The sequence below is a fragment of the Sorex araneus genome, chromosome 1, assembly GCF_027595985.1.
Source record: "Sorex araneus isolate mSorAra2 chromosome 1, mSorAra2.pri, whole genome shotgun sequence".
Lineage (NCBI taxonomy): Eukaryota > Metazoa > Chordata > Mammalia > Eulipotyphla > Soricidae > Sorex > Sorex araneus.
Window position 1 is genome coordinate 314214966 of NC_073302.1, and position 26315 is coordinate 314241280.

The 26315-nt window shown below is 37.7% G+C and overlaps 1 protein-coding gene across 5 annotated transcripts in view; it reads right to left on the reverse strand.

Annotated features, from left to right (window-relative positions):
- The window catches only part of CLCN3 (chloride voltage-gated channel 3), an 87051-nt gene that overhangs the window by 40178 nt on the left and 20558 nt on the right, over nucleotides 1-26315 (reverse strand). For 3 of the 5 annotated variants that reach the window (XM_055123702.1, XM_004610375.2, XM_004610377.3), the window contains one exon: nucleotides 3388-3548. In XM_055123702.1, the coding sequence (XP_054979677.1) occupies nucleotides 3388-3531 (144 nt within the window). In that variant the 5' untranslated portion in view covers nucleotides 3532-3548. Of the gene's footprint in view, nucleotides 1-3387; nucleotides 3549-16680; nucleotides 16919-26315 lie in introns of those variants that run through there. The other 2 variants (XM_004610376.2, XM_004610378.2) reach the window with 2 other exon arrangements.

Sequence of the window (26315 nt, forward strand, 5' to 3'; positions counted from 1 at the left end):
TCTCTTTCTCTCTCCCTCCCTCCCTCCCTCTGCGGAGGGAGGGAGATAATACAAAGAACTAGACCACATGCGTTGCACGTACAAGGTCCTGAGTTCAATTCCTGGAATTGTATGCCTGCCTCGGTAAGCCCCACTCAGTGTGACTCTGGTTGCCCCCAATTCCAGGGCTGAGCAATAACTCCACATTCCCTATTCTGGGCTCTGAACTGTTATACAGCCAAGCTGAGATGCTTGTTTGGGGCCACAATCAGCACTTCTCAGGGGTGACAGGTGAGACCAGAGGGGATGCCAGGGATCAAACTCATGTCAGCCGCAAGCAATGCAAGTGCCTGCCCTACCTGCTGTACTATCACTCAGGTACCATCCTTTGACTTGCAACTCTTTAGTGAGCTAATATTTATTTTTAGTTTGTCTTATATGGTCAATATCAACTTATATAGTCACATAATCTAAAGATGCTTATTAAATGCTCAATAATTGTTTAAAATTTAAGGGGAACCAGAAATAACAAATTTGAAAGTTGCTGGATTAGAACAATGATTTTATGCTTGTACCTTATTACACTATTTGTAATTCTGGGGGAGGAGGGAGAAGGTATTGAGGAGCCACACCCAGTGATGTTCAGGATTTATTCCTGGCGCTACATTCACAGGAATCACTCCTAACAGTGCTCAGATGCCATGTGGGAAGCTGGGGATCAAGCAAAAGTCAGCCACATGCAAGGCAAGCACCCTACCTCCTGTACTATCTCTTCAATCCCGTGCAATTTTATGTTCCTTCTCGAAGTAAATATTAACTGAGGAATCTCAACTAAAATTTTCATAAATAATAATCTGATATCATGTTCAATATACATGTATACATTATCATGAATAAGTGTTACACTGCATAGCAGTTACTGGCACTTTTAAGTGAATTCCAAAGTTTAAAAGTATCTGAAAATTTTTAATTTTATTTCTATATCTATTTTTAGTGCAGAAAGAACAGTGGAGTCGTGCCTGGAGATATGCTCAGAACCGGAGGTTCTTCATCCTCGTAACCACTTTTTCAACGCTCTTGAAGGCGTTCCCCACTGCTCTCTTCCTCCTTTGCAGTTCTGGCACCAAGTTTTTCCTCATGTTGAGTTCTCGACCCAGGTACACATAGCTGCTGCATTCAGAGATGTTCGTTCCGTTGAGAGCAAATAGAACGTCAGGGACTAGTTCATTTTTCATGAACTCAGCCCTGGAATTGTTCAGTCCTGGAATTGGGGGCAACCAGAGTCTTGGTGAGATTCAGCTGCAGTCTGACCTTTCCACACTTGCGGTTGAAGTTGGCCAGTATTTGTGCAGCTTGGCTAATATTTGGTGTTATTAGAACAATGTCATCAGCAAAGCAGAGGTGGTATAGCTGCCGACTGTCTATCTACACTCCCATTCCTTCCCATTCCAGTCGTCGCATGACGTTCTTGAGGGTGGCAATGAAGAGTTTCAGTGAAATGGTTATCACCCTGCTGAACCCTTCTCTTTACATCAATGATCACTTCCTTGTAGAATGGTGAGATCTAATACAGCTCTCGGAGGATCTTGACGTACTGAGTTTGAACACTCTGTTGGGCTAGGGCTTCGATGACCACTTCAGTCTCAACAGAATCAAAGGCCTTCTTTAAATAGATGAACATTAGACAGAGTGGCATCTTGAACTCTCACAAAACTTCAATGAGCTTGTTCACTGTGTGCATATGATTTTCAGGCGTCGAAAATCAGATGGGCTGGACAAGTAAATGCGATTTAGAGATGACTGCTGGACTAGAGCTGTTAATGACTGGATTCCACGGGACGTCAAAAGACCGCGTGGTCACCCACCTATGAGATGGTCAGACTTCTTCGTCAAAACCCTGAACGAATGGTTTGAAGCTCTTTGTGTTCCTGGAGCGAGCAGATACCATTGGGCTACACTAGCACGCGACAGGAATGAATGGAGACGTTACTGGCACCAGCTAGAGCAAATCGAAGATCAACGGGATGACAAGTGACACAAGTGATTTTAAAAAAAAAATTACTGCATCATAAACACAGGATATCAATTATATGTAGTATTTAGACTAACTGGATGATGAAATGCCATGTTTTAAAGAGGAAAGCCCAGATCAACCTTGGCCCCAGAGTATACAGAGGAAAAGGAAAGAAAGAGTGTAGAGGGAGAAGAGACCAATGAGAAGCAACAAGGGCCAGGTCAGGGGATTATGGTACAAAGGTATTAAGGAATGACACAGCCCAACACCCACACCACAAAGTCAACAACACTGCAATCAAGAGAACCAAACTTTAACAACTGAACTGAGAAAGGTGCCTGTTTAGAGGGCAGGCTGGAGGATTTGGAGGGAGGGTGTGGGATATGGGAGGGAACCTGGGAACATTGGTGAAAGGAAGCTGACACTGGTGTGGGATCAATGCTGAAATACTATATGTCTAAAACTCTACTACGGTGCTTTAATAAAACAATTAAAATTTAAAATTACTGAACCAGAACAGAAAGTCGCCAATAAAAAGAACCTATGTGTATTTTAGTGAAAATTCTTTTTGTTGGTGACTTAGAACACTAAGGCCTAAAATACCTATTTTTAAAAATATCTCAGAATTTACAACTGAGAAAGACAAATTCCGTGAAACTATCTCCAGAACACCTTTCTTTTTGACTATTAAGAATTATGTAGGGGCTGGAGTGATAGCACAGTAGGTAGGGCATTTGCCTTGCGCACAGCCGGCCCAGGTTCGATTCCCAGCATCCCATATGGTTCCCTGAGCACCACCAGGAGTAACTCCTGAGTGTAGAACCAGGAGTAATCCTTGAGCATCACTGGGTGTGACCCAAAAAGAAAAAAAAAAGAATTATGTAAATTTCTTCTCTTCTACCTTAGCTGCCGCATTACACAATGCCAAAAACATGTCTTCATATCTTAAATTTGGTTTGATCTTCCTACTAGCTTCTATGTTGTGTTTCTCTTTCCTTTTTATCACTTCTTTTATATTAAAAATCAAATCCTCAGAAAGACTGGAGCATAAACTAAAAATTATACCTACGTGGAGAGGGAAAAACATATAATATGTAGAAAGTTACTTGAATGTATTTAATACAGCATACTTTGACAGCCTGTGATCACTACTAGAAATATACTCGGTGAGGAGAGGTATATGTGTGAGTTTGAGAGTATACAACGAATAGTGCTCAGGGCTTACTCCTAACTCTGTGTTCATGGATCTCTTGATGGTGTAGTGCTTGGTAACAAACAAGGGCTGGCCATGTTCAGGCAAGTGTCTTAATTCCTGTACTCTTTCTCCTTCAGTTCTCTGAAATAAGTATATTATTAATTCAAATAAATATACCCTATGTTTTCAAAATACTTACCCGTCTATGCCTTTCTCTGTCTTTACATTTCTCTCTAACCCAGTCAATAGTGTGGAAATCATCGTAAGTACCAACACCTGGAATCGGCTCATCCAAAAGATCCAGTAGGTGTGTAGAACTATTAATGCTGCCTCCATTTGTCATTGTATAATGAGTAGGTCCTACAAAGCAAAAAGGGAAAAAATCAGTAGTAGTTTTAAAAGAGAGTGATGTACCTATGTAACCCTCTCAGAAGCTCGTTACTAATTCATAACTACCATTTGAAATAATTACAATAAAGGATAGCATTAAGAAACATGTGCCTGAAACTCAGAAATAGGGCATAAAAATTAGAGGATTTCTTTCCAAAGTAACAAAAATAAGTCTGCCTAGTAGTCACATTTGAGGAACTGGGAAGTAAACTTTGATTTACTATTCAGTAAAGGCACAGATTCTGCAAGCTTAATGACTTGACAGTGTGTCTCAACCTTTGTGCAACTGTGGCCTCCCTTCAATCTTGTTTCCTTTGTAAGGCCCCTTGTCTTGCCAGTTAGCCCGCAAATACTGTGCCTCCCTCCAAGATCTATTTTCATTTGTGGCCTCCTTGGAATATCTTGGGGGCCCATGGGTGGTCATATGGCACACAGTTAAAAACTGCTACTTTAGAAGACCAACAGGTTAAAATTAATAATTTCATTTTAGAAAAACAAAATTCATATAGTAACAAAGATATGCTTTATAAATGTATGTACTTCGACCACTCTCCACACACTCAGGCCGAGCCTCACCCATGAGTAAATCCCCAGGAAACCCAAGGATGCAGGACTTTGTGACTGAGAACTCTGGGTTCAATGGGACAGAAACGGAGATCCTCTGACCCTATCCCCATGTCTCAGGCAATTTAGCAGCCACACCCATAAGCCACCTTAGGCTGGTGCCAAATAATCTCTTCATCGGCCACCATCCAGGTCGCATGTTCTTCTCTCCTGGAAGGCAGCTAACATGATGCTTGCCATAATCATGCCGCCAGATCCCATGCCAGGCTCTTTTATGAGGGGCGCCCTAGAGGGGGGTGGGTGAGATCCCTCCCCGCCCCAGGGACCTAGCCCCAGCAGCCAAAACCCTCCAGAACTCAACTGCCACCATGTTCACAGCCACTCTCCACATATTCGGGTGGAGCATCACCCAAGAGTGAACCTATTCTTGACTTTGGCTGCATTCGTCCCCATAGTACACACCTAACCCATACTCCAAGAGTACTGCAACACATTTAATGGGTTCAAAGTAGGAGGCAACCAACCTTAAAGGGAATTTTTTTACAGACTTATAGAAATGCTTAATGGTCCCTAGGTGGAATACAACAATCTTCACACTCTTTCCTCTGAGGACACTTATTTGTAGCATTTTCATCGGTTTTTCACAACAAACAATACAAAACATATTATTTCAGTTCTGCTGTGAGGCAGGGATCAGGGTTCAGGATGGAAATATTCAAAATATGGTGATGAGAAGGTGTAATGGTGGTGGGACTGGTGTTTGAATATTAAATGTAATCAAATGTTGCAATCTACTTTATAGAATATGTTTTTAAAAAGTATATGCTTGCTTTGTCATGCAAGAAAATTCTTGTATCTATATATTTCAGTCTCACATATCAAACCTTTCACATCAGCTTTAAGATGCAGTTGGATCACTCATTAGAATTTTTGACACATGTTCACTATGTATTTTATATGGGTGTAAGAGGTTTGAAGGTATCAGAAAAGAAACTGAAAGGAACTGAAGTCACACCAAATACATATACCTCTTAAATTTGCGAGCACGCAAAAATAACAAATAGAAATGCACATCAAAACTTGCTAATGCAGTAAATTGACAAAAATATGAAAGAGGTGCTGCCACAAACTTACTAGTTTAAGCAAAAAACTGGAGTACATCCATAGAGAATTTAAAGTATGCAGAACACAGTTAAGCCCACTTCTATAAATTTTCTTATAATTTATAACCATAAAGTTAGCACAGAGTGGGTAGAACTTCTTACTATGTACAACAGAAAGAAAGCAACAACAAATTAATTTAAGCACTCAGTATTTAAAAGAGGGGTCAATAAGAGTCACAAGGTAAATATTTCAGTTTTCAGAAAGTAATTCACTTGTGACTACTCAACTATGCCATAGCAGCACCAAAGATGTCACAGACGTACAAATGGGTACTGGCCGTGTTCCAACAATTAATCATGAAATTTCTATATAAATGTACTCTTCCCGACATTATAGAAAATACAAAAACAATAAGAAAAATGCTGTCCCTGATTTTTCAAAAAGCAAATTTGAGGTACCTCAGGACAATTTATTTACTTCTTCCTGGCACAGCAACTATACTTGGGAAAAAGTATGGTATAGGAAGAAATGTTAATTGGAATTCTTTGGGAGAACCCAGACAAGTAAAGGTTTACAGTTTCCTTCTAAATTATTTCTAAAAGAAGATTTGGTGCTTCTGTAGTTCCTGCTTTCAAATTGACTTAGTTGGTAAACCAAGCTGAATTCTGTTATGGAACTAAAAATAAAAACTTTTGGCTGAAATAGAGCTGGTAAAAATATTTCTTGACTATGATTATGAACAGAATATCCATTGAAAGAAAGAAAAAAATTTTTTTGTTTTTGTTTGTGGGCTATACCCAGCGGTAGTCAGGGCTTACTCCTGGCTTTATGCTCAGGGATCACTCCAGGTGGGGCTCAGGGGACATTATTCAATCCAGAGATTGAACTTGGGTTGGCCATGTGAAAGGCAAGTGCCCTACACACTGTGCTATCTCTCTGACCACAAGAAAGACATTTCATTTATTTTTTTAGTAAAAAAAATAGGTTTTACATAAGAAATTTACTTATAGAAGTGTGAGAGGAGAGAAAGAGAGGAATACATGTTCAAGAAAGGAAACAGGCTTCTTGTGAGTAGAAAAAGCACAAGAAGGATATTTTAACCTGATTTGAAAGTCATCCTTTCAACCTGCTTCTTATTCATTATATGGATTATTTCATACACAATCAACTGAAAAGTATTTTAAATTTGAAATTAACATTTTTTTAAAAATTGTCTATTACTGCACAGGAAATGCTAAATAAATTTCAAAAATTGGCTGCCTGGAAAAAAAGAGTTCGAAGTTTTACTCTGTATGTATGTGACATCAACCAATTTTATTATAGTTCATTCTACCAAACATGAAAAGCTAAGTAGTATAAAGAAGGAGAAAAAGCATTCTAACCTACTGTACACTAGGTAGAGGACATTCATGTCTACTTTTAAAATACTCATTTCTAATAGGATAGCACAGAGGTAGGGCATTTGCCTTGCATGAGGCTGACCCGGGTTCGGTCCTCTGCCCCTCTCAGAGAGCCCGGCAAGCTACTGAGAGTATCTCGCCCGCATGGCAGAGACTAGCAAGCTACCCGTGGCATATTCGATATGCCAAAAACAGTAACAAGAAGTCTCCCGATGGAGATGTTACTGGTGCCCGCCTGAGCAAATCAATGAGCAACGGGATGACAGTGACTGTGACAGTGATGAATAGGATTACAAATATTACTCTTACAATACAGATTTTATCGTTTTAAAGGTACAATGTTTTCTAAAAATAACAACTCTTTTAAAATATTCCAAATGTATTATTTCTAGATAGGTCCCTACAGCCTATATTTGCATAGTTTAACTTATATGTTTTAAGCTGAGACAAAAATATGCTAACATAATTTTTATTAGAAACTATGAATTATTTAATTACAACTCAACTTTATCTTATGAAAGAATGAAGCATATGTCTTACAGGTAATGTCAGAAATCTAAAGTTCTCATGCATAAAACATTTATTTCACAAAACAGTATTCCAAGGGTTGGTCAATGAGAAAATTATAATTTTTTTTTCTCAAGTAGGTATCTGAAAGTCAGTACTAAAAGACAAAGAAGTTTGTGGGATGAATAAGAGGTGGTGAGGTCCCATTTCCCTGATGATGCCTTTCTTACCATTGGAATTCATTAGCAAAGCATGACATAATTTACCCAAACTTTCTATTTCTCAAAAGATATGCAATTCTCATTTATCACTAACAATACTGTATCAATACCTTTTGGAAATACTAGTCATAATCCTGACCCAACATGACCCCAATTTTCTTGACTGATCCAAACATGTTGGTGTTACCAATTCTGAGCCAACTACTGGCACAGGAAAAGAAATACACAGAGAACAAGATTCAGTATTGTGCCTTCTGAGTTTCCAGTTTAGGCTTTTAAAATCCAAGGGAAGGCAAAAATATTAAACACCAACACTTCTAAGTCGTAAACTGTAGGTCTCAAAGGCTTACAGTTTTGCAACAAGTCAGGAAATGAAATAAGAACAAATGCCAAACCAATTCCATGAAGCTACAGAAAGGCTTACTGAGAAAGGAAAGAGAGAGGATTGAGTAAACAAGTTGTAATAGTTAAGACAAATTAGCTTCAGCTTTTAACACTTGCTATAAGCAAAAATTATAGATGAGATTTTACCAGTTACTTATTTTATAAGCTCTCATTGCTAAATATACTTTCTAATATCTAATTTCTCATTAAATGTGTATAATTTTCAATGTACTTCATTCAGATTACTATGTTTAGCTGTGACATAATTTAAACAAATCTTAGGTAGTTTATATCACAAGCACATGCAATGAACATGTGTACCTTCTTATTCATCCTCTTTTCCAAATGATTTTTACACATCTAACTTTTTCCTTGCTTTGTTTTTCCAACCTCAGGCCCAGATAATCAATATTAGTAAGTAGGTATATCTCCAAATTTAAAATAACCACATTATCCAGTAAGTATCCTCACATTGCCATCATTATTTGTGCAATGACCCTAACTGTTTCTGCCCACCAGGCAACTCGCTCTTCCTCATTTATGTAACAGTACCCAACTATTTTTAGGAAACTTCTTTCCCTCACTGCATGCAGCTCTGGTGAGGATTGCATGATATCCTCTCCTTCACTGCTTAGAAAACATATGATTCATGTGATGAATCAAATTCTATTTTCTGGAAATGTAAATCTTGACCAGAATTATACTAGGAGGTAGTAGGAGTCTATTAAGTTTAATTAGGGAACTTATTACCTAGATCTTGGAGTCTAAGTATGATTTGAAAGGAGAGAGAGAGAGAGAGAGAAACCTACTTTCATGCCAGTGACTACCCTTCCACTACCTAATGGCTAAAAAAACAGCAACAAAAAAGACTGGGAAAATAACACTTTCCCTTGAATGGCCTGGAGAAATTCCATGACCTTAATGCACTATGAGGTCAGAAAGTACTAGAGTCAAATTCCACCTCTGCCACTTATTAGCTATATGATCTAGCATAAGTTATTTAATAACCTCTCAGAGATACATGAGTCTGAGTTGATTTTTTTTCACTCACTTTTATAGTACGGCTTGCAGATCAGAAATGAATAAAGTAGAATACTGAACACTACATATGAACCAGACAATTAGCCGGGAATCAATATACACAAAAAGCTTGTATTTCTGCTCAAATATTTTGGTGTTTAAAACTTCATCGTGTTGCAACATATTTTTTTGCAAAGAAATCCATAAAAGATTTAAAAACCTGAGGAATGATTTAACTTATAGCAAGCAAAAACCATATAAATTTTTTAGAAGATAACTTCAAAGAACAAAGAACAGATAAAAGTTGTAATAAATGAAATAAGATAAATGCAATAAAAGTTGTACAAAGATTAACAAATAAAATTTTTTTTAGTATTTCTGAATAAGAAAGATATAAATATATAAACAGATATACCATCCTCAGAGATCTCAAGATTCAGTATTATTGGGCCGGAGCGATAGCACAGTGGGGAGGGCATTTGCCTTGCATGCGGCCGACCTGGGTTCGATCCGCAGCATCCCATATGGTCCCCCGAGCACCACCAGGAGTGATTCCTGAGTGCAGAGCCAGGAATAACCCCTGAGCATCGCTGGGTGTGACCCAAAAAGAAAAAAGAAAAAAAGATTCAGTATTATTTATGTTAGTAATACATTACAGGGGGCTGGAAAGATAGTACAGTGGGTAGAACACTTGCACTGCACATAGCTAACCCAAGTTGATCCCCAGCATGCTATTTGGTCCCAAGCACCACCAGGAGTAATTCCTGAGTGCAGAGCTGGGAGTAAGGAGTAACCCCCAAGCATCACCGGGTGTGACCCAACACCAAAATAATAATACACTACACCTGGTATAGAAAAAAAATTTTTTAAATAGATGGTCAACAACCAGCCTTTTTACATAAAATTGATATTTCATAACTCAGTATCAGCAATATAGCTTAGTGCAACTATCACCAATGCTAAAACATCTCAGCAGCAGGAAAAAATATCCAATGATTTAGCTGTAACTGTCTCACCAGGTCTTTATTAGCAATATTAACTAGTGGGCTGAAGAGTGAATACAGGAGGTAAAGTGTTTGCCATGCATGTGGCCAACCATGGTTAGAATCCTTGGCACCACATATGCTGCTCTAAGCACGACCAGGAGTCACTCCTGAACACACAGCTAGGAAAAGCCCCTGAACACCACTGGGAAGAACTCAAAAACAAATAGTCAAAATAAAAAATTATTATTGCTAATATTATTTCACAGCTTGCTTGCATATTTTAAGATACATGTTTCTTTTCCCTGGACATATTAGGAACTGTTCAGTGGAAGGTTCTCCCAAAACATTTTCTCCCAATTCATAACCCCCTACCCCATCACCATCAAGCTTCTTAGCTTTGGTTCCAAACCACTTGCCTCGGTATGCAGAGGTTTGCAAAAGTAGCCATGGGCGCTGCTGTGCTGCCAGTAATCACCCTCCCTGTGTTTTAGCAAAGGTCGTGCCAACAGTCTGTTCTCATTCTTAAGCTTAGGCCGCTGGAAGCCAACCTTCAGTCCAAGCAGAGCTAACTGCCCACCACGCCCCCTATTCAAGTGCATATATAGAAGAGACAAGTTTTAAAACATCCGTTTACAAGACCAATGTGTCTTAGAAGCATAATCTCACACCTCTTCAAAGGGTATGTCACCATACCACAACTACTACTGAAGTATAAATATTCCTCCCCCCCAATCCACTGGCCTCCCTCCCCACTTTGATCAAACTCTCCCCTTCTGGAAACTACAACAATACAGTCCAAGTCCATGAATTTATTCCTGTGGTTTTCAACTGTTTTGACTGTGGTCCGTAACAAGAAAAATTTCTCACTAACATAGTATTCAGATACATTCCTACGTAAAATCAAACTTCAGTGGCATATACTATTTGGCATATACTCTTTTTTTGGGGGGGAGGGGCTTTTGGGGTCACACCCAGAGATGCACAGGGGTTACTCCTGGCTCTGCACTCAGGAATTACTCCTGGTGGTGCTAGGGGGATCATATGGGATGCTGGGAATCAAACCCAGGTCGACTGCATGCAAAGCAAAATGCCCTACCCACTGTACTATCTCTCCAGCCCCTTGGCATATACTCTTGATAGTTTTCTATTTCCTTTCTATTTTAAAACTGATCACAATTCAACTGAATTTGTGACCTACATAGTGAAAACTATAGCTTGATAAATAATGAACTACAGAAATACAGACATCAATGAACTTACCTATTTTTCCCATAAGCCTTCAGATTCCCACTACAAGTCTTTAACTATACTTATTAAGCTGAGCTTATAAAATCATGTATCTGTTGGACCTTAAACTGAATCTTGCGTTCTTAAATTTAAGTCACAAATCATTAGTAGCCTGAATCATTTCTCTAAAACGAATATCCAAATAACAGTGTTCTGGTTTTGTTTTATTCAAGGCTGAGGATAGAACCCAAGACCTTTCACAAGTGAGGCATTAACTCTACTACTGAGTCACATTCCCAGTTCCAAATAATAGTTTTGCATGAAATAACAGGCATGCATTTATTTAGTAAGACATACTTATTGCTTCTGTGGTCACACTCAAAAGATGTGAAAACAATGACCCATGCTTACATTTTAAGCTCATAAATAGATAACTTTTCTAGCATATGTGCATAAACATACATACTTAAAACATGGAAGACTGGCAGAAGTAAGAAATTTCAGAAATTCTTAAATTATATTTCCTGGTTTCTTCTCTATATTAAGAACAGGAAATCAAGTACCCAGTGTACTTTTTCCCTCTCTCTGTAACCTTACTGATAAGAAAATGATCATACCAGTAAGGGAGGGGAACTAAGTGTTGTAAATTGATATGAGAAATTCAGAATATTAGCAGACTTCCAAGTACATGATTAAAAAATAATGGGCAAGAAAAGTCCCTAAAAGTACTTAATAGGTCAACAATTAAATATCTGCCAATAAATAAATGATAAATGGTGTACATGTTCTTAAAGTGTGATCTGCAGTCTACAATCTACTGAACTACCATCTGTTTAAACTGCAAATACTGGGGGCCAGAGAGTACAGGGATTAAGCTCTTATGCTACAAGTGGGTATTGACCAGGTTCGTTACCCAGTGCTGCATGGTCTCCTGAGTCCTGCGAGGAGTGATTTCTCATTTTCTACTGCATGCTGCCAGCTGTGTGATTCCTGAGCATCAAGTAGGGAAGAGCCACCAGCATTGGTAGGTGTGACCCCAAACCCAAAGATTATAGTGAAAATATCTTTTTTCTAATTCAACTGAAAATGCTTAAAAATTAGAACCAAATCCCAAACAAGTTTATGAACAATAACACAATCAGTAGTAAGGCAGAGAGAATATTACTCAATTCACTGTTTTCTTCTCTGTTCTACTGCAATAACAAAACAAAAATCCTTACATTTATGCAGGAATAATAAAATAAATTTTACAATAACTATGTCATTGGAAGCAAGTTCCATGTTTATTATCTCAGCATACAGTATGATTTGTGTCTGTCATCCCGTTATTCATCGATTTGCTCGAGTGGGCACGAGTAACATCTCCATTGTGAGGCTTGTTGTTACTGTTTTTGGCACATCGAATACGTCACGGGTAGCTTGCCAGGCTCTACCGTGCAGGCGGGATACTCTTGGTAGCTTACTCGGTGACTACTCTCAGTATTTCTTAACCTTGCACTCGGCCTAACCAGGTTCAATCCCTGGTACCACATACGGTCTCCTGAATACTACCAGGAGAGTCCTTGAGCACAGAGCCAGGAGAAAGCTCTGAGCACTGCCCAGTGTGCCCCCCCAACCAAAAATCAACTAATTAAAATAAAAATTAAATTAATTAATTTGATTAATTAAAATAATTGTAAAGCACTATAAAAAACAGTGTTTCTTTTGCCAAAGAAACACTTCAAAATGCAATTTAAGCTATCATACTTGTGACTTTTGTGTAGAGAACTCAATACTACAAGAATTGTCAAAGATCTGCTCACATTTTAAAAATCTTGATATACAGAAATACACGAAGTATTTCTAACTGGCAAAAAGTAATCAAAAAGCATAAAATTACAGTAAATTTCCAGTTATTTTTAGAAACTGGAAGTTGAGATTTCATTGAAGATTTTAAATTCAAATACCATAGGCAAAATAAATTTAAAGACAGGCTTTGTTTTATACTATTGTTTTAGAACACAAAGAGTTTCTGATATCAAATAAAGAATCTTTGTTTTTTAACTTAAACTTAGATGAATTAATTTTCAAGAAATTTATCTTCTAGTTGGCTAAAATATTACAAGTAATTAGGATTGCAATAAAGGTCTGAATCCTAAGATCATTTTACAAATAGACTATAGAATGTTCCTATGTCAAGGGAATACCATCTAACAAGTGGATTTGTAAAGAATATTTCAAAAATGCTAATTACTGATAATTGAAAAGCAATGAAGAATGAGAAAATTCACTAAATAAAATATTTTAAAAGCTTTCAATGTATCTCTGATAATGAATATCAAGAAATAAGAGAAGGGCAGAAACTTAAAAAGAAACTTACAAAGATTAAGACACCTACAATGTTTTGTGGCTTAGATCATTACTGGTCTGACATTCACATTCCTTTTAGATCTGCTATTCTTCTATCTTCTATCTATACTTTACTGATGCACTGATAACAACGAAACTAAAGGCCTCAGTATGGAGAGAGTACAGCAGGGAGAGTCCTTACCTTGCACATGCAGACCTGGGTTTAATTCCCAGCACCCATATAGTTCCCCAAGCCTAGCCAGGACTGATCCCTGAGCACTGAGTTACGAGTAATCCCTGAGCACCACCACCAGATGTGGCCCAAAAGAAACAAAACCAAAAAACTAAGGAGAAAGCCATATCAAATCATGGTGTACGTGAAGACTTGGTCAACTTCAACACTTGTAAAAGGTTAATCTTTTCATTCCTAAAGTGTCTTTGTACATGCAGTCTATAACATTAACTAGAAGTTTAATAACCTCTTTGGAGTCTTGTATCTTTGTTTTAAACATATGACGCTTCCTTAAGTCCCACTGGACTCAAAATGCCAGGTTTTATACTTATATTAATATATATACATTTTTATGTGATACATATTATCTCAATATATCCCAGGATTAGAGGATGAAGCAGATCTCTGCATAGTCTTGAATTTAAACTTTTTTTTAAGTTTTTTTAACTGGAAAATGAGAATGATAATAGTATTTAATTTGCAAGTCTGTAATGAGAATTAAAATTATTTGTTTGGGGCCTGAGATATCGTTCAATAAACATGCAAAAGACCTAGGTTCAATCCCTGGCACCACTTGGAATAGTGTTTCTGAGCACTATAGGCCACAAAACCCACAATAATAATAATAAATCAATTTAAGTTTATCAACAAATTAATGATGCTGAAATACAAAACTAACAATCCAAATAAGGCAAAAATTTTTAGGGGCCAGGGAGATAGTTCAAAGAACTGGAGTACATGCCTGACATGCGTGAGGGTCCTGAGTTCCATCCCCAGCATTACATGGCCCCCTGGACACTACGTAGTGACCTCCAGCACTGCCACCCCCGAGCACCTCATCCTCAGGTCCCTGCAATGAACAATCAAATGTGCTGGAAAGAATCACTTGATGGTTTCTATATAAGGATTTATTCTTGGAGAATGGCTATCTTGAAAACATCAACATAATTTGTAATCTTTCAATAATATATTAACTAATTTATCTTCCTGCATTTCCAATCTTTATCTTATGCACATAAGTCAACTTTGTCCTTGACCATCTCGCTTGAAAAGTGGTATTAAATTTAATTTAGCCCATGTAGGTGATTCCCAACTCAAGAAATTAGTAAAAAGATTCATGTTTACTTTACTGGTATCTTTACAGTTTTATACTTGATTATCTGCCTCTTCACCACTTATCAGCCTGAAAGTGATTTCTAGTCATTGTAATTTGTCTTCAAAGAAAAGCTGACTCAATTTTCTTGACTTATGTCAGCTGCTTATCTCCAACTTCACTTCCTTAGTGTTGGACTATGGCTAATAAAGTACAGAAAACAACCTTTTACCCATAGATATTAAGATACTACAATGACAGTCAAATAAGTCTAATGAAGAACTACAAAGACACAAATATTAACTTTCCAGGAACTCTGGCTTATAAATTAAGTCTCATCAAGGTATACCAAACCTATCTGCTCAGTCAAGGTCTGATTTAGACCCTCAACATGATATCAAAAATTAAAAGATCATGTATTGGTAATAATCATATCGGTGACCATATTTAATATATCTGTATACTTAATATACAGATATACTTTGTTTTTTCATAACGATAGCTCATACTAAGAGAAAATTTCTAACTTTCATCAAAGATCATCAAGCTTAAGAAGAGAAACTTAAATTTCTCAATCCAGGTTTTCTGGTTTACCATGACCAGCAAACAGATGTTGCAATAGGTCAGAGAAAACCAATTCGTCTTGTTTTACATTTAATTAGCAAATAAGGTGACTCCTGAATAGTCACCATTCATTCATGTTGCTTCCTGCTTAGAGGAATTCATAGGTGAAGGAAATTCGGAAAAAGGGAGAAGAGTTTATGATCACATCAGGAATTAAAAAAATGAAACAAAAATAGACACAAAATAGTAACTCTGGTGATAAGACTGTGAGGAAATTTTATTTTCTTTTTTGTGCTTTTAGGTATGTCCCCAAATGTTCTAAAATTAAAATATTCAACCAATAGGATTTGTTGAACACTTTAACATTATTATTTCTAATAAAACCTTAAAAAAGTATTATCAGAATACAAACTATATGTAAGTTGAACACTTTAATATTTTTTATTTCAAATGAAACCTTTAATAAAATGCATTATCAGAATACAAACTATATGTAAGATGAAACTGTCTAAATATGTCTCAGGACAACCGTAACTTCTTTATGAATAAAAGTTTGGGTCAAACCAGAAATGAGTTTATACTATCATGCAATAGCTGAAGTTATGTGGCTCATTAATTAAATTAAGTAATCTGAATTTTTTGTGGGTTTTTTTTTTTTCTAGAACAGCCATTGTCAACCAATTTGATTTTAGAATAAAAAATTGGGGGGGTAAATGGGTAAATTAATATAATAAATTTCAAGGAGACTGAGGCAGTGCCTAGCCTACCAAATGATTTACAGGAATGCTGATTATTTCCTGGGTGCTTACAAACTATTAATATTTTTTTGGCATCAAAAAAATCACCCTTTGTTTTTATATCAGTTTTTATAAGTTACCTGTACAAAGCTTTGATGTCTTTAATGTTAACTACTAGCTTGAAATACACACTAAATGAAAAAACAACATTTAAAAAAATGTGTTTAGCTTTATTGGCATTTGAAAGTGTTCTAAAATGTAGGCTGCGCTTTTTACTATAAATTCACTTTGCTGTGTAAAGCCACACGGTAACTGGCAGCAGCTGGAATATAATGATACACAGACAGGCTAGATTTCTCCAAGTAAATTAAAGGAAACAAGTTTTCTGAAAGTAGGAAAACATTACTTTTTAGGTGCCAACCAACAGGACTTTAGTCAGTCATAAAAGCAGATTAATTCATTCTTGCAGTTGAAAAGAAAGAGGATTTTACACGGAAGATGGAGTCAGAGTCCGATGTGATCGGGAAGCTGTGCTAATCTGCACGGAGAAAAACAATCAGGGAGGACTACAGAACCCTTCGGAAGGCTGCATTTGCTCTTTACTAAAGACACAGGGCTACTAGACAACACACTGCAGCATTTAAAGGACGAGCAAGCACCTATTTAAACAAGCGAACCACCCAGCCGCATGCAAAACATACCAACAGAGGATTCATAGCAAGGGAATGGTATTACCTCTTTTATGTAATTCTCTCAGGGGAATATTGTCTCCTCCCCCGTCATAAGGCAAATAGGGATCAGAAGAAGCATCCATGATTAGTGTTTAAAAAAGAAGAAGGAGAAAAAGAAAAGCTTGCTAGCTTAAAAAGACCGGGGCATTTCTTCCACCCCTGCTGCAGCAGGAAAGGGAGATGCCATATTTGCTGAGGGTTAGAACTGTATGTAGTTCGACTTGCCGAAGCAACTGGGTTCTTCCACAGTCGATGATGTCATCAAAGGGAAATTATTGCGGCCTGGTTGCTACTGGCTACAATCTAGCCAGGCTTAGTGGCGGAACTGCCTACTTAATCAGGTCCTGCTACGTATGATGATGACTAAGCTCCAAGTATAACAGACAAAACTGGTTTGTGAATTTTAAAGCTCCATGTACAACAGACAAAACTGGTTTGAGATTTTTAAGGCTATCACAATATATTTTCTAAAGACAGCATCAGTTAGCAAACTGTAGTAAGACAATAGAAATGTTGTTTTTTCCCCCCATTTTAAAATAATATAAGGAAAACAAAATGTTTGGTGCAGAGGTGTGAAAAATTCTGGGCTTAGACAATGACCTTTTTTATTTCTAGTACAAAAAAAAAGAAAACAAACACACATAAGGTTTGTGGGATTTTATAATCATAACTCCTAATAGTCATGAGCCATGAAGAATTAGAACATATTAAAAAAATTCGAGAGGCTATTATTTTTAAAACTTATTGATCATTACTACTGCAGACATTATGTGCATTAAAAACAATTATTAACTGAAACAACTGAATAGTGTTTTATCTCACCGGACCCTTTCAGTAGCCTCTTATTTCCTTCCTTCAAGGAACTAGCTGGTAAAACAACTCTGGCTTTTGATAAGAAAGAGGTACTAAGTAAGCTTATAAGCTTACTTAGCTATTTAGTAGCCAAGTATGCTAAACTAGGCATAAACAAAATTGCATAGTAGGAGATTTTCTTCGCTTTATCTTCCCACTTTTCTACTTTCATGTGCTTTAAAAGTTGTTTTGTTTTTTTTTTCAGTAAAATGTGTCCCGACTGTCCCAAACCCTCTTTCCAAGCTAGAAATGTTAATGAAATTCAGGGAAAAAAAAAAAAACAACTAATGCTTTCTATTTAAAGTTGGCATTATATATACATATATATATATATATATATACACTCAAGAGCATAAAATTTTACAAATCCCAATGAGAGGATCACTCTAGACTAGATTCTCCTGAAATTCTTGTTGCTGCGGTGCCATTTATTTCTGAGCAATTTCATAAGATGCAGGAGGTTATAACATTTTTCCCATAAGTATTAAATGAGTCAATCCCTCTAAGATTCATTTCAATTCAAGACATATATACAAGAACTGGGAGTGAGAAGTCTGAAAGCAATAAAAAGAAATGCTATTTAATTTGTCCAGCACAATTCTGTTATTTCTGCTCTCCCTACACCCCGCTTCCCTTTCTCTCCCCCTCACTCTCCATTTCAGAAAGCTTGAAACTCAGAAATACCTTTTAAATTTTCCCCTTTCATCAGGTAAATAGAGGGGAAGCCAGATGGGTAGGGTGCTTGCCTTACACACGGCTGACCAGGGTTTAATCCCCTGCACCCCAGGAGTGGTACCACCCTGAGTACAATCTGGAGTAGAATCTGAGCACCCCCAGGTGTGGGTCAAACAAACCCCTGCCCACCAAAATTTTCACTTGGGGCCAAAGAAATAATACAGAAGTAGGGCACAGTGAGATCAATCCCTGACACCTCATATGGTAATCTGAGGCTTGCCAGGAGTAAGACCTGAACACAACTGGGTGGGACTCAAAAGCCTAATAATAATAAAATTAAATAATAATGAAAATTCCACCTGGGAGCAGTGGATGTGGTTGTCAGAGTGCATCTGCAAACAGGAGACGCGCGCGCGCGCACACACACACACACACACACACACACACACACACACACACACACACTCCACCTGGGTTGCTCTCGCTCTCACACAAACACACACACACACACACACACACACACACTCATACACACACACTCCACCTAGGAGCAGGGGAGATAGCTCAAGAGCTGAAGCATATGCTCTGCATTTGGGAACTCCGAGTTCAATCCCAGCACCAAACTGGGAACAGCACCTTCCTAAAACTTGCATCAAACCCGTTTGGTCCCAAGCAAGGCAAATGCTCTACCTGCTGTACTATAACTCTAGCATATATTTTTCCTAATTTTCTTTTTTTTTTCTTATTAGTGAATCACCACGAAGTACAGTTACAAACTTATAAGTTACAAACTTATGAACTTTTGTGTTTGCATTTCAGTCATATAGTGATCATTCACCCATCTCTTCACGAGTGCCCATTCTCCTCCACCAATGTTCCCAGGATCCCTCCCACCACCCCCACCCCAGCCCCCACCTATCCCACCCAGCCTCTGTGGCACGGCATTCCCCTTTGTTCTCTCTCCTTTTCTTTTTCCTAATTTTCTTAGAAATACTTTTTTTAAACAAGTAAAGCTTTAATTGACAAAAGGTTAACTTTACTAAACTAGACAAATGTGTACTTTGGTCTTTTTTGTGGTTGTTAGTATAAAAGTTCTACCTATTATAATGTTTTGAAAAACATTACATATAGCGGAGCTGGAGTGATAGCACAGTGGGTAGGGAGTTTGCCTTGCACGTGGCCAACCTGGGTTCGATTTCCAGCATCCCATATGGTCCCCCAAGTAACAACTGGAGTAATTCCTGAGTGCAAAGCCAGAAGTAACACCTATGCATCGCCAGGTGTGACCCAAAAAGCAAAAATAAATAAATAAATAAAAACATTACATATAGCACCTAAGAATAATTTGATTCTATTATATTCTTCCATGTTTTCATATAAATTGAAAATTTATCTACAAATTTATCTAGATTTTTATAGATACTCACTTGCTTTTCCTGAATTACAACTTGATGATAAAGAGAAAAGGTAAAGTGAAACAATAGCTAACAGCAGAGGAAGATTATCTTCTCCACAAAATATAGACTTGTATAGTGAAAATTTTATAGCATAGTTTACATTTTTAAAGGATGAAAAGTTTATGTATACATGTATATATATTTAGGAAAGGGAGAAGTAAAAGCATGTGGATCATTCCAATAGTTTCTTCTAGTCGAGGGCAAGGTAGACTGGAAGGTGTGACTACAGAGGACTTTGACACAGATTAGGTTAGTAAAAGATTAAGAAACTGAGTTGCTGTTAGAGGGGAGCTGAAGTACACAGAGAGCAGGAAACAAATGTAAAGGCTCCTGGGCACTAGTGGGAAAGAGGAGGTCTGCTCAGGATGGGAAAAACAAAAACTAAAGTGGCCATACAAATACAGATTAAAAAATTTGGAAGGGGAAGATCCTCCTACTTTATGTCCTCTAAATTCTAACCTCAATTTGAAATGGAATTCTGGATAAATTACAAACTCTCTGGGATGTATAAATAAGGGGAGTAGGATAGATGACTACATTGTAAGTACTATTATACTATGTATATATAATATATATTATACATGTTATATAATATACCTATAGTATTACAACATTAATTCCCTGATGAGACACATGACACAGAAAATTAAAACTTTAAAAAAACAACTCAACTAAAAACATCATACCTTTTGATCTAACTACCAATTTGAAGGAAATATAAGAAACAGAGGTAGGAGACAGAAATGCAGTTACAAAAATCTACACTGAGGGTTGGAGAGGTGCAGAGTGATACTACAGTAGGTAGGGCATTTGCCTTATACATGGCTGACCCAGGTTCAATTCCTGGCACCACATATAGACCCCCAAGCACTGCCAGGAGTAATCCCTGAGTACAGAACCAGGAGTAAGAAAAAAAGAAAAAGATATAAAAAAGAAAACCCAAACTGAAATTAAAAAGAAAAAGGAAAAGTGGGGTAGAAACATATATAATCTGAAGTCTTTTTCAACACATAATTTTCTAAGAAACAACTGGGACAACAATGTGAAATAGACAAGAAAAATATATTTAATTTAGGTATTTATTTAAACTCATAAATTATTCATATTTTAAATATGATGATGGCCTTTCAGAGAATTCTAGTTTCTTAGATAAATAATAAAGTATATATAAGAGACAGAAGATAGCACTACAGTTAAAATGCATGCTCAGCATGCACCTAACCTGAGTTCAATTCCTGGCACATGTCCTTGAACATCACCAGTGCAGCTCTAGTGGTCCCCAGGACCACCAAGGCGATCCCCAACAATGCAGGGCTTAAGCAGCATCATGTTCTCAGGCCCTGGTATTGAACTGAAGGCTGGTTGGTTGAGAATTGCTAGTGGGAAATCTGGGGCTGCTCAAGAATGCTTGCAAAAAAAGGATATATATAACTGTAATATAGTGTGTGTATGTGTGTGTACACATATATCTACATGTATGTAGAGACATATATGTATATATATATATATAAACAGAGCTAAAAAACAATAGATGATGAAAAATTGTTTCTTTTCAGGATTTTCAAGATACTGCAGTAAGGGAAAATGTTCACTGAACAGTTAAGATTGATTCCTGATAAAATAATGGAAAGCGAGGATTTACAATCAAGGAATGTAGGAGTGAGATGAGGTGCTATTAGTAAAAGGAAAACCACCAAGAGGAAACAACTGGGGAAAGGAGATTCTGGTTAAACAGAGTAAACTGGATTTTTGCTTGAGATAGGCAGGGATATCAGATCAGTATCACCTTATAAATGGTACTGGATACGAATAACGGAGTGGGGGAACTTCAAGCTAAACCAACTTGACAAGAATTCTGGCAAAAATTGAGCAATGAAAAACAGGCACATAGTCTGAAAGTCAAGGCCACATTTGGAAGAGAATTTACAGGAAACTGTCTAAAGCCTGGTCTGGAGACTTTCTTGGCCTACCTACTTACTAGCTACCCAAAATGATACATTGGAGATTTATTTCAACATAACCAAAGTAAGTATACAAAAATTAAATAAAATTGGCCATGAATTAATAATTATTTAAACATGAATGAAGACAAGGAACAAAATGCTCTTTCCTACATGACATATATTTCCAAAGCAACAATGGGGTGGGGGGAAGAGAGGAAAGATTTTCAAGCTACACAAAAAAAGGAAGCAGAATTTCTCAGAAATGACAAGCCATGAAATAAATTGAATAAACAACAGTTTTATAACATTCGTATCTCACAAAAACATTTCCTCTCTCAACATGCTGATTACCCAAATCTCCAGATTAGTAATAGGAAAAGTTATTCTTTTTTTCTATTACTCTTAACAATTATCACTTCTTCAAAATCAGAACCAAAAAGGTCAATGTTTTAAATGCCTACGCGATTCCTTTCCAAAGATTTTGTCAAACAAACTCATATATAAACACAAGTAGGGGCTGGAAGGATAGATAGTACTGTGGGTAGGGCACTTGTCCTGCAAGTGAGCAAGCCAGCTCTCATCCTGGCACCTCCAGATGGTCCTTTAAACAGTGCCAGGAGAATTCCTGAGCACAGAGTGAGGAGTAAGCCCTGAGCACTAGGGGTATAGCCATAAAACAAAAATAAAACAATAAATAAAGTTAAAATAAACACAAATGTACAAGGACTGAGAAAAAACTTTTAAAAAATATACACTTTGAAAACGTTGAAATCTAAGTATATCAATATTTACATGAAGGATAAACATACTAAATGTTATCCCAATTTAAAAAATAAACACAAATTAGAATATTAAAATTCAACTATATGAGTTAATTAAAATACAAGTATAAGGCAAAGAGAGATTGTACAGGCAATAAGGGGTTTGCAGGTGGCCAACTCTGGTTCAACTGCCAGTACCCTGGGTGATCCTCACTAGTACCTGAGTAGTATTGCCCTGAGTACTGCCAGGTGAGGTTCACTACCACCACCACCCTCAATGCAAGAAACAATAGTATACAGAAAAGCTGAAAGTAAACATAAAGGCTGAAAGGAAAAGGAACTTTCAAAAGTACAGCATGTGGGAGGCCCTGAGTTCATTCCCTGGTGTTATGAAACTAAAATATTAAAAGTGTAGCATGCAAACCATAATCCAAGGGGACTTTAAAGTAAGACAGTATAGAGCCAAGACGATAGCACTGGGGCTGGAGCACATGTTTTGCATTCAAGAGCCCAGCACCAGGGTCACAAGGTCCCTGGAACACCAAACTAGAAGGAGGGAGGTTAGGAGGGAGAGTAGGCAGAAGGGAGCAAGGGAGGAACAGTGGCTGGCTGGAAAAAGTCACTCCAAAATAAAAGCTCAAATTCAACAAGAAGATGCAGTTTAATAGCATGACTGAAGTATATGAAACAAATTGTCAAAACCATTGTACATCAATTTAAATATTTCAAAGAAACAAGAAAAATAAGTTTTCTGCCTCTGTTCTGGGGAAGAGGGCAGTTGGGATAGAGAAGAGACCACTACGACAATGATGGTTGGAAGGGACCACTATAGAAGGGAGATGTGTGCTGAAAGTGGGTAAAGGACCATAGATGATGGATTCTCAGTATATGTATTGCAAACCATAAAGCCCAGAGGGGGAGGGAGAAAGGAAGGGAGAAGGAAAGGTGAAAGGGTGAGGAGGGAGAGAAGGGGGGGGGGAACCTAGCATAAAAAACAGCTGGCGGAGGGATGGGGGGATCGGGAAGGGAAGGGGAAATAAGACATTGGTGGTAGGAAATGTACACTGGTGGAGGGATGGATGTTGGAACACTGTATGACTGACCCCTGATCATGAAAATGTTCCAACTGTACTTCTCACAGTGATTCAATGAAAGAAAGAAAGAAAGAAAGAAAGAAAGAAAGAAAGAAAGAAAGAAAGAAAGAAAGAAAGAAAGAAAGAAGGAAGGAAGGAAGGAAGGAAGGAAGGAAGGAAGGAAGGAAGGAAGGAAGGAAGAAAGAAAGAAAGAAAGAAAGAAAGAAAGAAAGAAAGAAAGAAAGAAAGAAAGAAAGAAAGAAAGGAAAAATGAGCTTTTAAAAAAGCTTTATCAAAAGAAAAATTATGAAGTGAAACAATGCCTCTTCAACAAATGGTGCTGGGAAAACTGGTTAGTCGTATGCAAAAATATGAACTCAGATCCCTTTCTAACACAATGTACAAAAGTCAAATCAAATCAAAGACCTTGATATGGAGCCTGGGCGATAGTACAGAGGGTAGGGCATTTGTCTTGCCTGCAGTCCACGCAGGTTCAATTCCCAGTACCCCATATGGTCCTCAAATCCCACCCTGGAGTGATCCCTGAGCACAGTGCTAGGAGTAAACCCTGAGCACTGCCAGGTGTGGCCCCAAACCAAACAACAACAACAAAAACAAAACAAAAACCACCTCAATATCAGATCTGAATCCATAAATTATTGAGAAAAATATGCAGAACACCTCATGACACTGAAACCAGAGGTGTTCTCAATGATTCAATACCACTGGCAGAGCAAACAGAAACAAAAACAAACAAATCGGACCATATCAAGCTAAGAAGCTTCTGATTGCAAAGGCAATGATGGCCAGGATAAAAAGATACCCCACAGACTGGGAGAGCATGTTGTCCACCTCCCATTGGATAAAGAGTTGTTATCCAAGATATATAAAGTCCTGGTAGAACTCTAAAAAAAAAAAATTAAAAAATGAGGTTAAGAGAGAAAAAGAAACTTGTTCAATGAAGACAAACAAGTAGCAAAATGCATGAATAAAGGTTTTGTGTCACTCATCATCAGGGAAACAGTAATCAGAACAACAAGGAGATAACCATCTCACACCAGTGAGGCTGACACACATCACAAAGAACAAAAACAACCAGTATTGCTGTAAGGGAAAAGGGACTCTCATTCACTGCTGGTGGGAATGTTGACTGCTTCAGCCTTTTTGAAAACAATATGCACACTAGAATCAATCTCTAGTGCCCACACACATGCACACAAAAGAAAGAAAACAGATATTCTTTCTCTTTGTTTTTCCCTCTCAGGGGATACTCCTGGCTCTGTGTTCAGGAATTACTCCTGGTGGGCTCAGGGGGCCAGATAGGATGTCGGGGGACAAACCGGCATCAGCCGGCATGCAAGGTAAGTGCCCTATCTACTGCACCATAAATCAGGCCCAAAATCTTACCGTATTCTTTTATAACATATATAGAACGTACACATACACATACACAAAATGTTGCCAGTCTTACCCTTTCAGAGTCTAACTGAAAAAAGATCACCATGCCCATTGAAGAATTCACTAAGGTCCTGGTCATACAAAATCGAAGGAAAGTGTTAGAGTTACAAGATTATGGACAAACAAACTCGTAACCACTAGCCAATTAAATGGTTTTTCTTAAGGGAAATCACAACACATCGTTAGAATTAAGAGCCAAAGAAAGTTGGTGAATTTTTTTTTCATTTTAGTTTTTGGGCCATACCCAGCAGTTCTCAGGGCTTACTCCTATCTCTGTGCTCAGTAATCACTCTTGACAATGTTAGGGACCATATACAATGTCAGGGATAGACCTGATTCTGCCACAGTCAAGGCAAGCACCATACCCACTATACTATGACTTGGCCCCAAGTTGATAAATTTTTTAAAAATCAATAATCAAGAAAATATATTTTAAAATATACAGAGGTTATGAAATTTACATTTAAAAATAGTCTTAAGTAGAATTTTCTTGAATAGCTAGAAATATTTAAATAATGAAAAGAATCAAGACAAAAGTCTACAGAAAAGGGAAAAGGATATAGCTTCCCTCACAAATGTGCTCAATCCTTAAACAGCCCTCCACCCCAACCACACATGTCAACACCCAACAACCCTCTACCCGACCCACACATGTCAACAGAAGAAACTCTAAAACTGTACTGGGAGTCATCTAAAAATAAAAAATAAAAAAACAAGAAAACACCTCACCTCTGTTACTCTGTAGCACTGTTGTCTGTCCAGTTGCTCGCCAGTTTGCTCGAGCGGGCACCAGTAACATCTCCATTGTGAGACTTGTTGTTACTGTTTTTGGCATATCGAATACGCCACAGGTAGCTTGCCAGGCTCTGCCGTGTGGGCAGGATACTCTCGGTAGCTTGCCAGGCTCTCTGAGAGGGATGGAGGAATTGAACCCAGCTCATTGTGCACCTCACCCCAAAAGCCAATATATAAAGAAGTAATGCCACAGTTATAAGTGAAAAGATTTTAAATGATACCTCCGTTCCGGGTGGCGCTAATCAAAATTTCCCTCCCCAAAATAAATAAATAAATAATAAAGCTTCATAAAACAAAGGATTCTAAAACTTGCATGGAAATAAAGGACTCAAGAAAAGGGAAGAGAACATTTGGGGGCGGCTACCGGGGGAGGATATTGGAGCCAAACTCTACCACACAGGGCCTACTCCCAGTCCATGTTCAGGGCCGGAGCATGCAGGGCCTGGGATCACACAGGGACTCCCACATCAAAGCACAATCTGCAGTCCTTGAAACTAGCTTCTTAGCCTCCGTGAAGGCAGTCTTTAAAAAGAAGGTGAAAGGACTTTCCAGACTATTAATAAAGACTATTAATAAAGAGTTATTAAAACAGGTTTTTGGCATAGAGCTAGAAAATCAATCAATA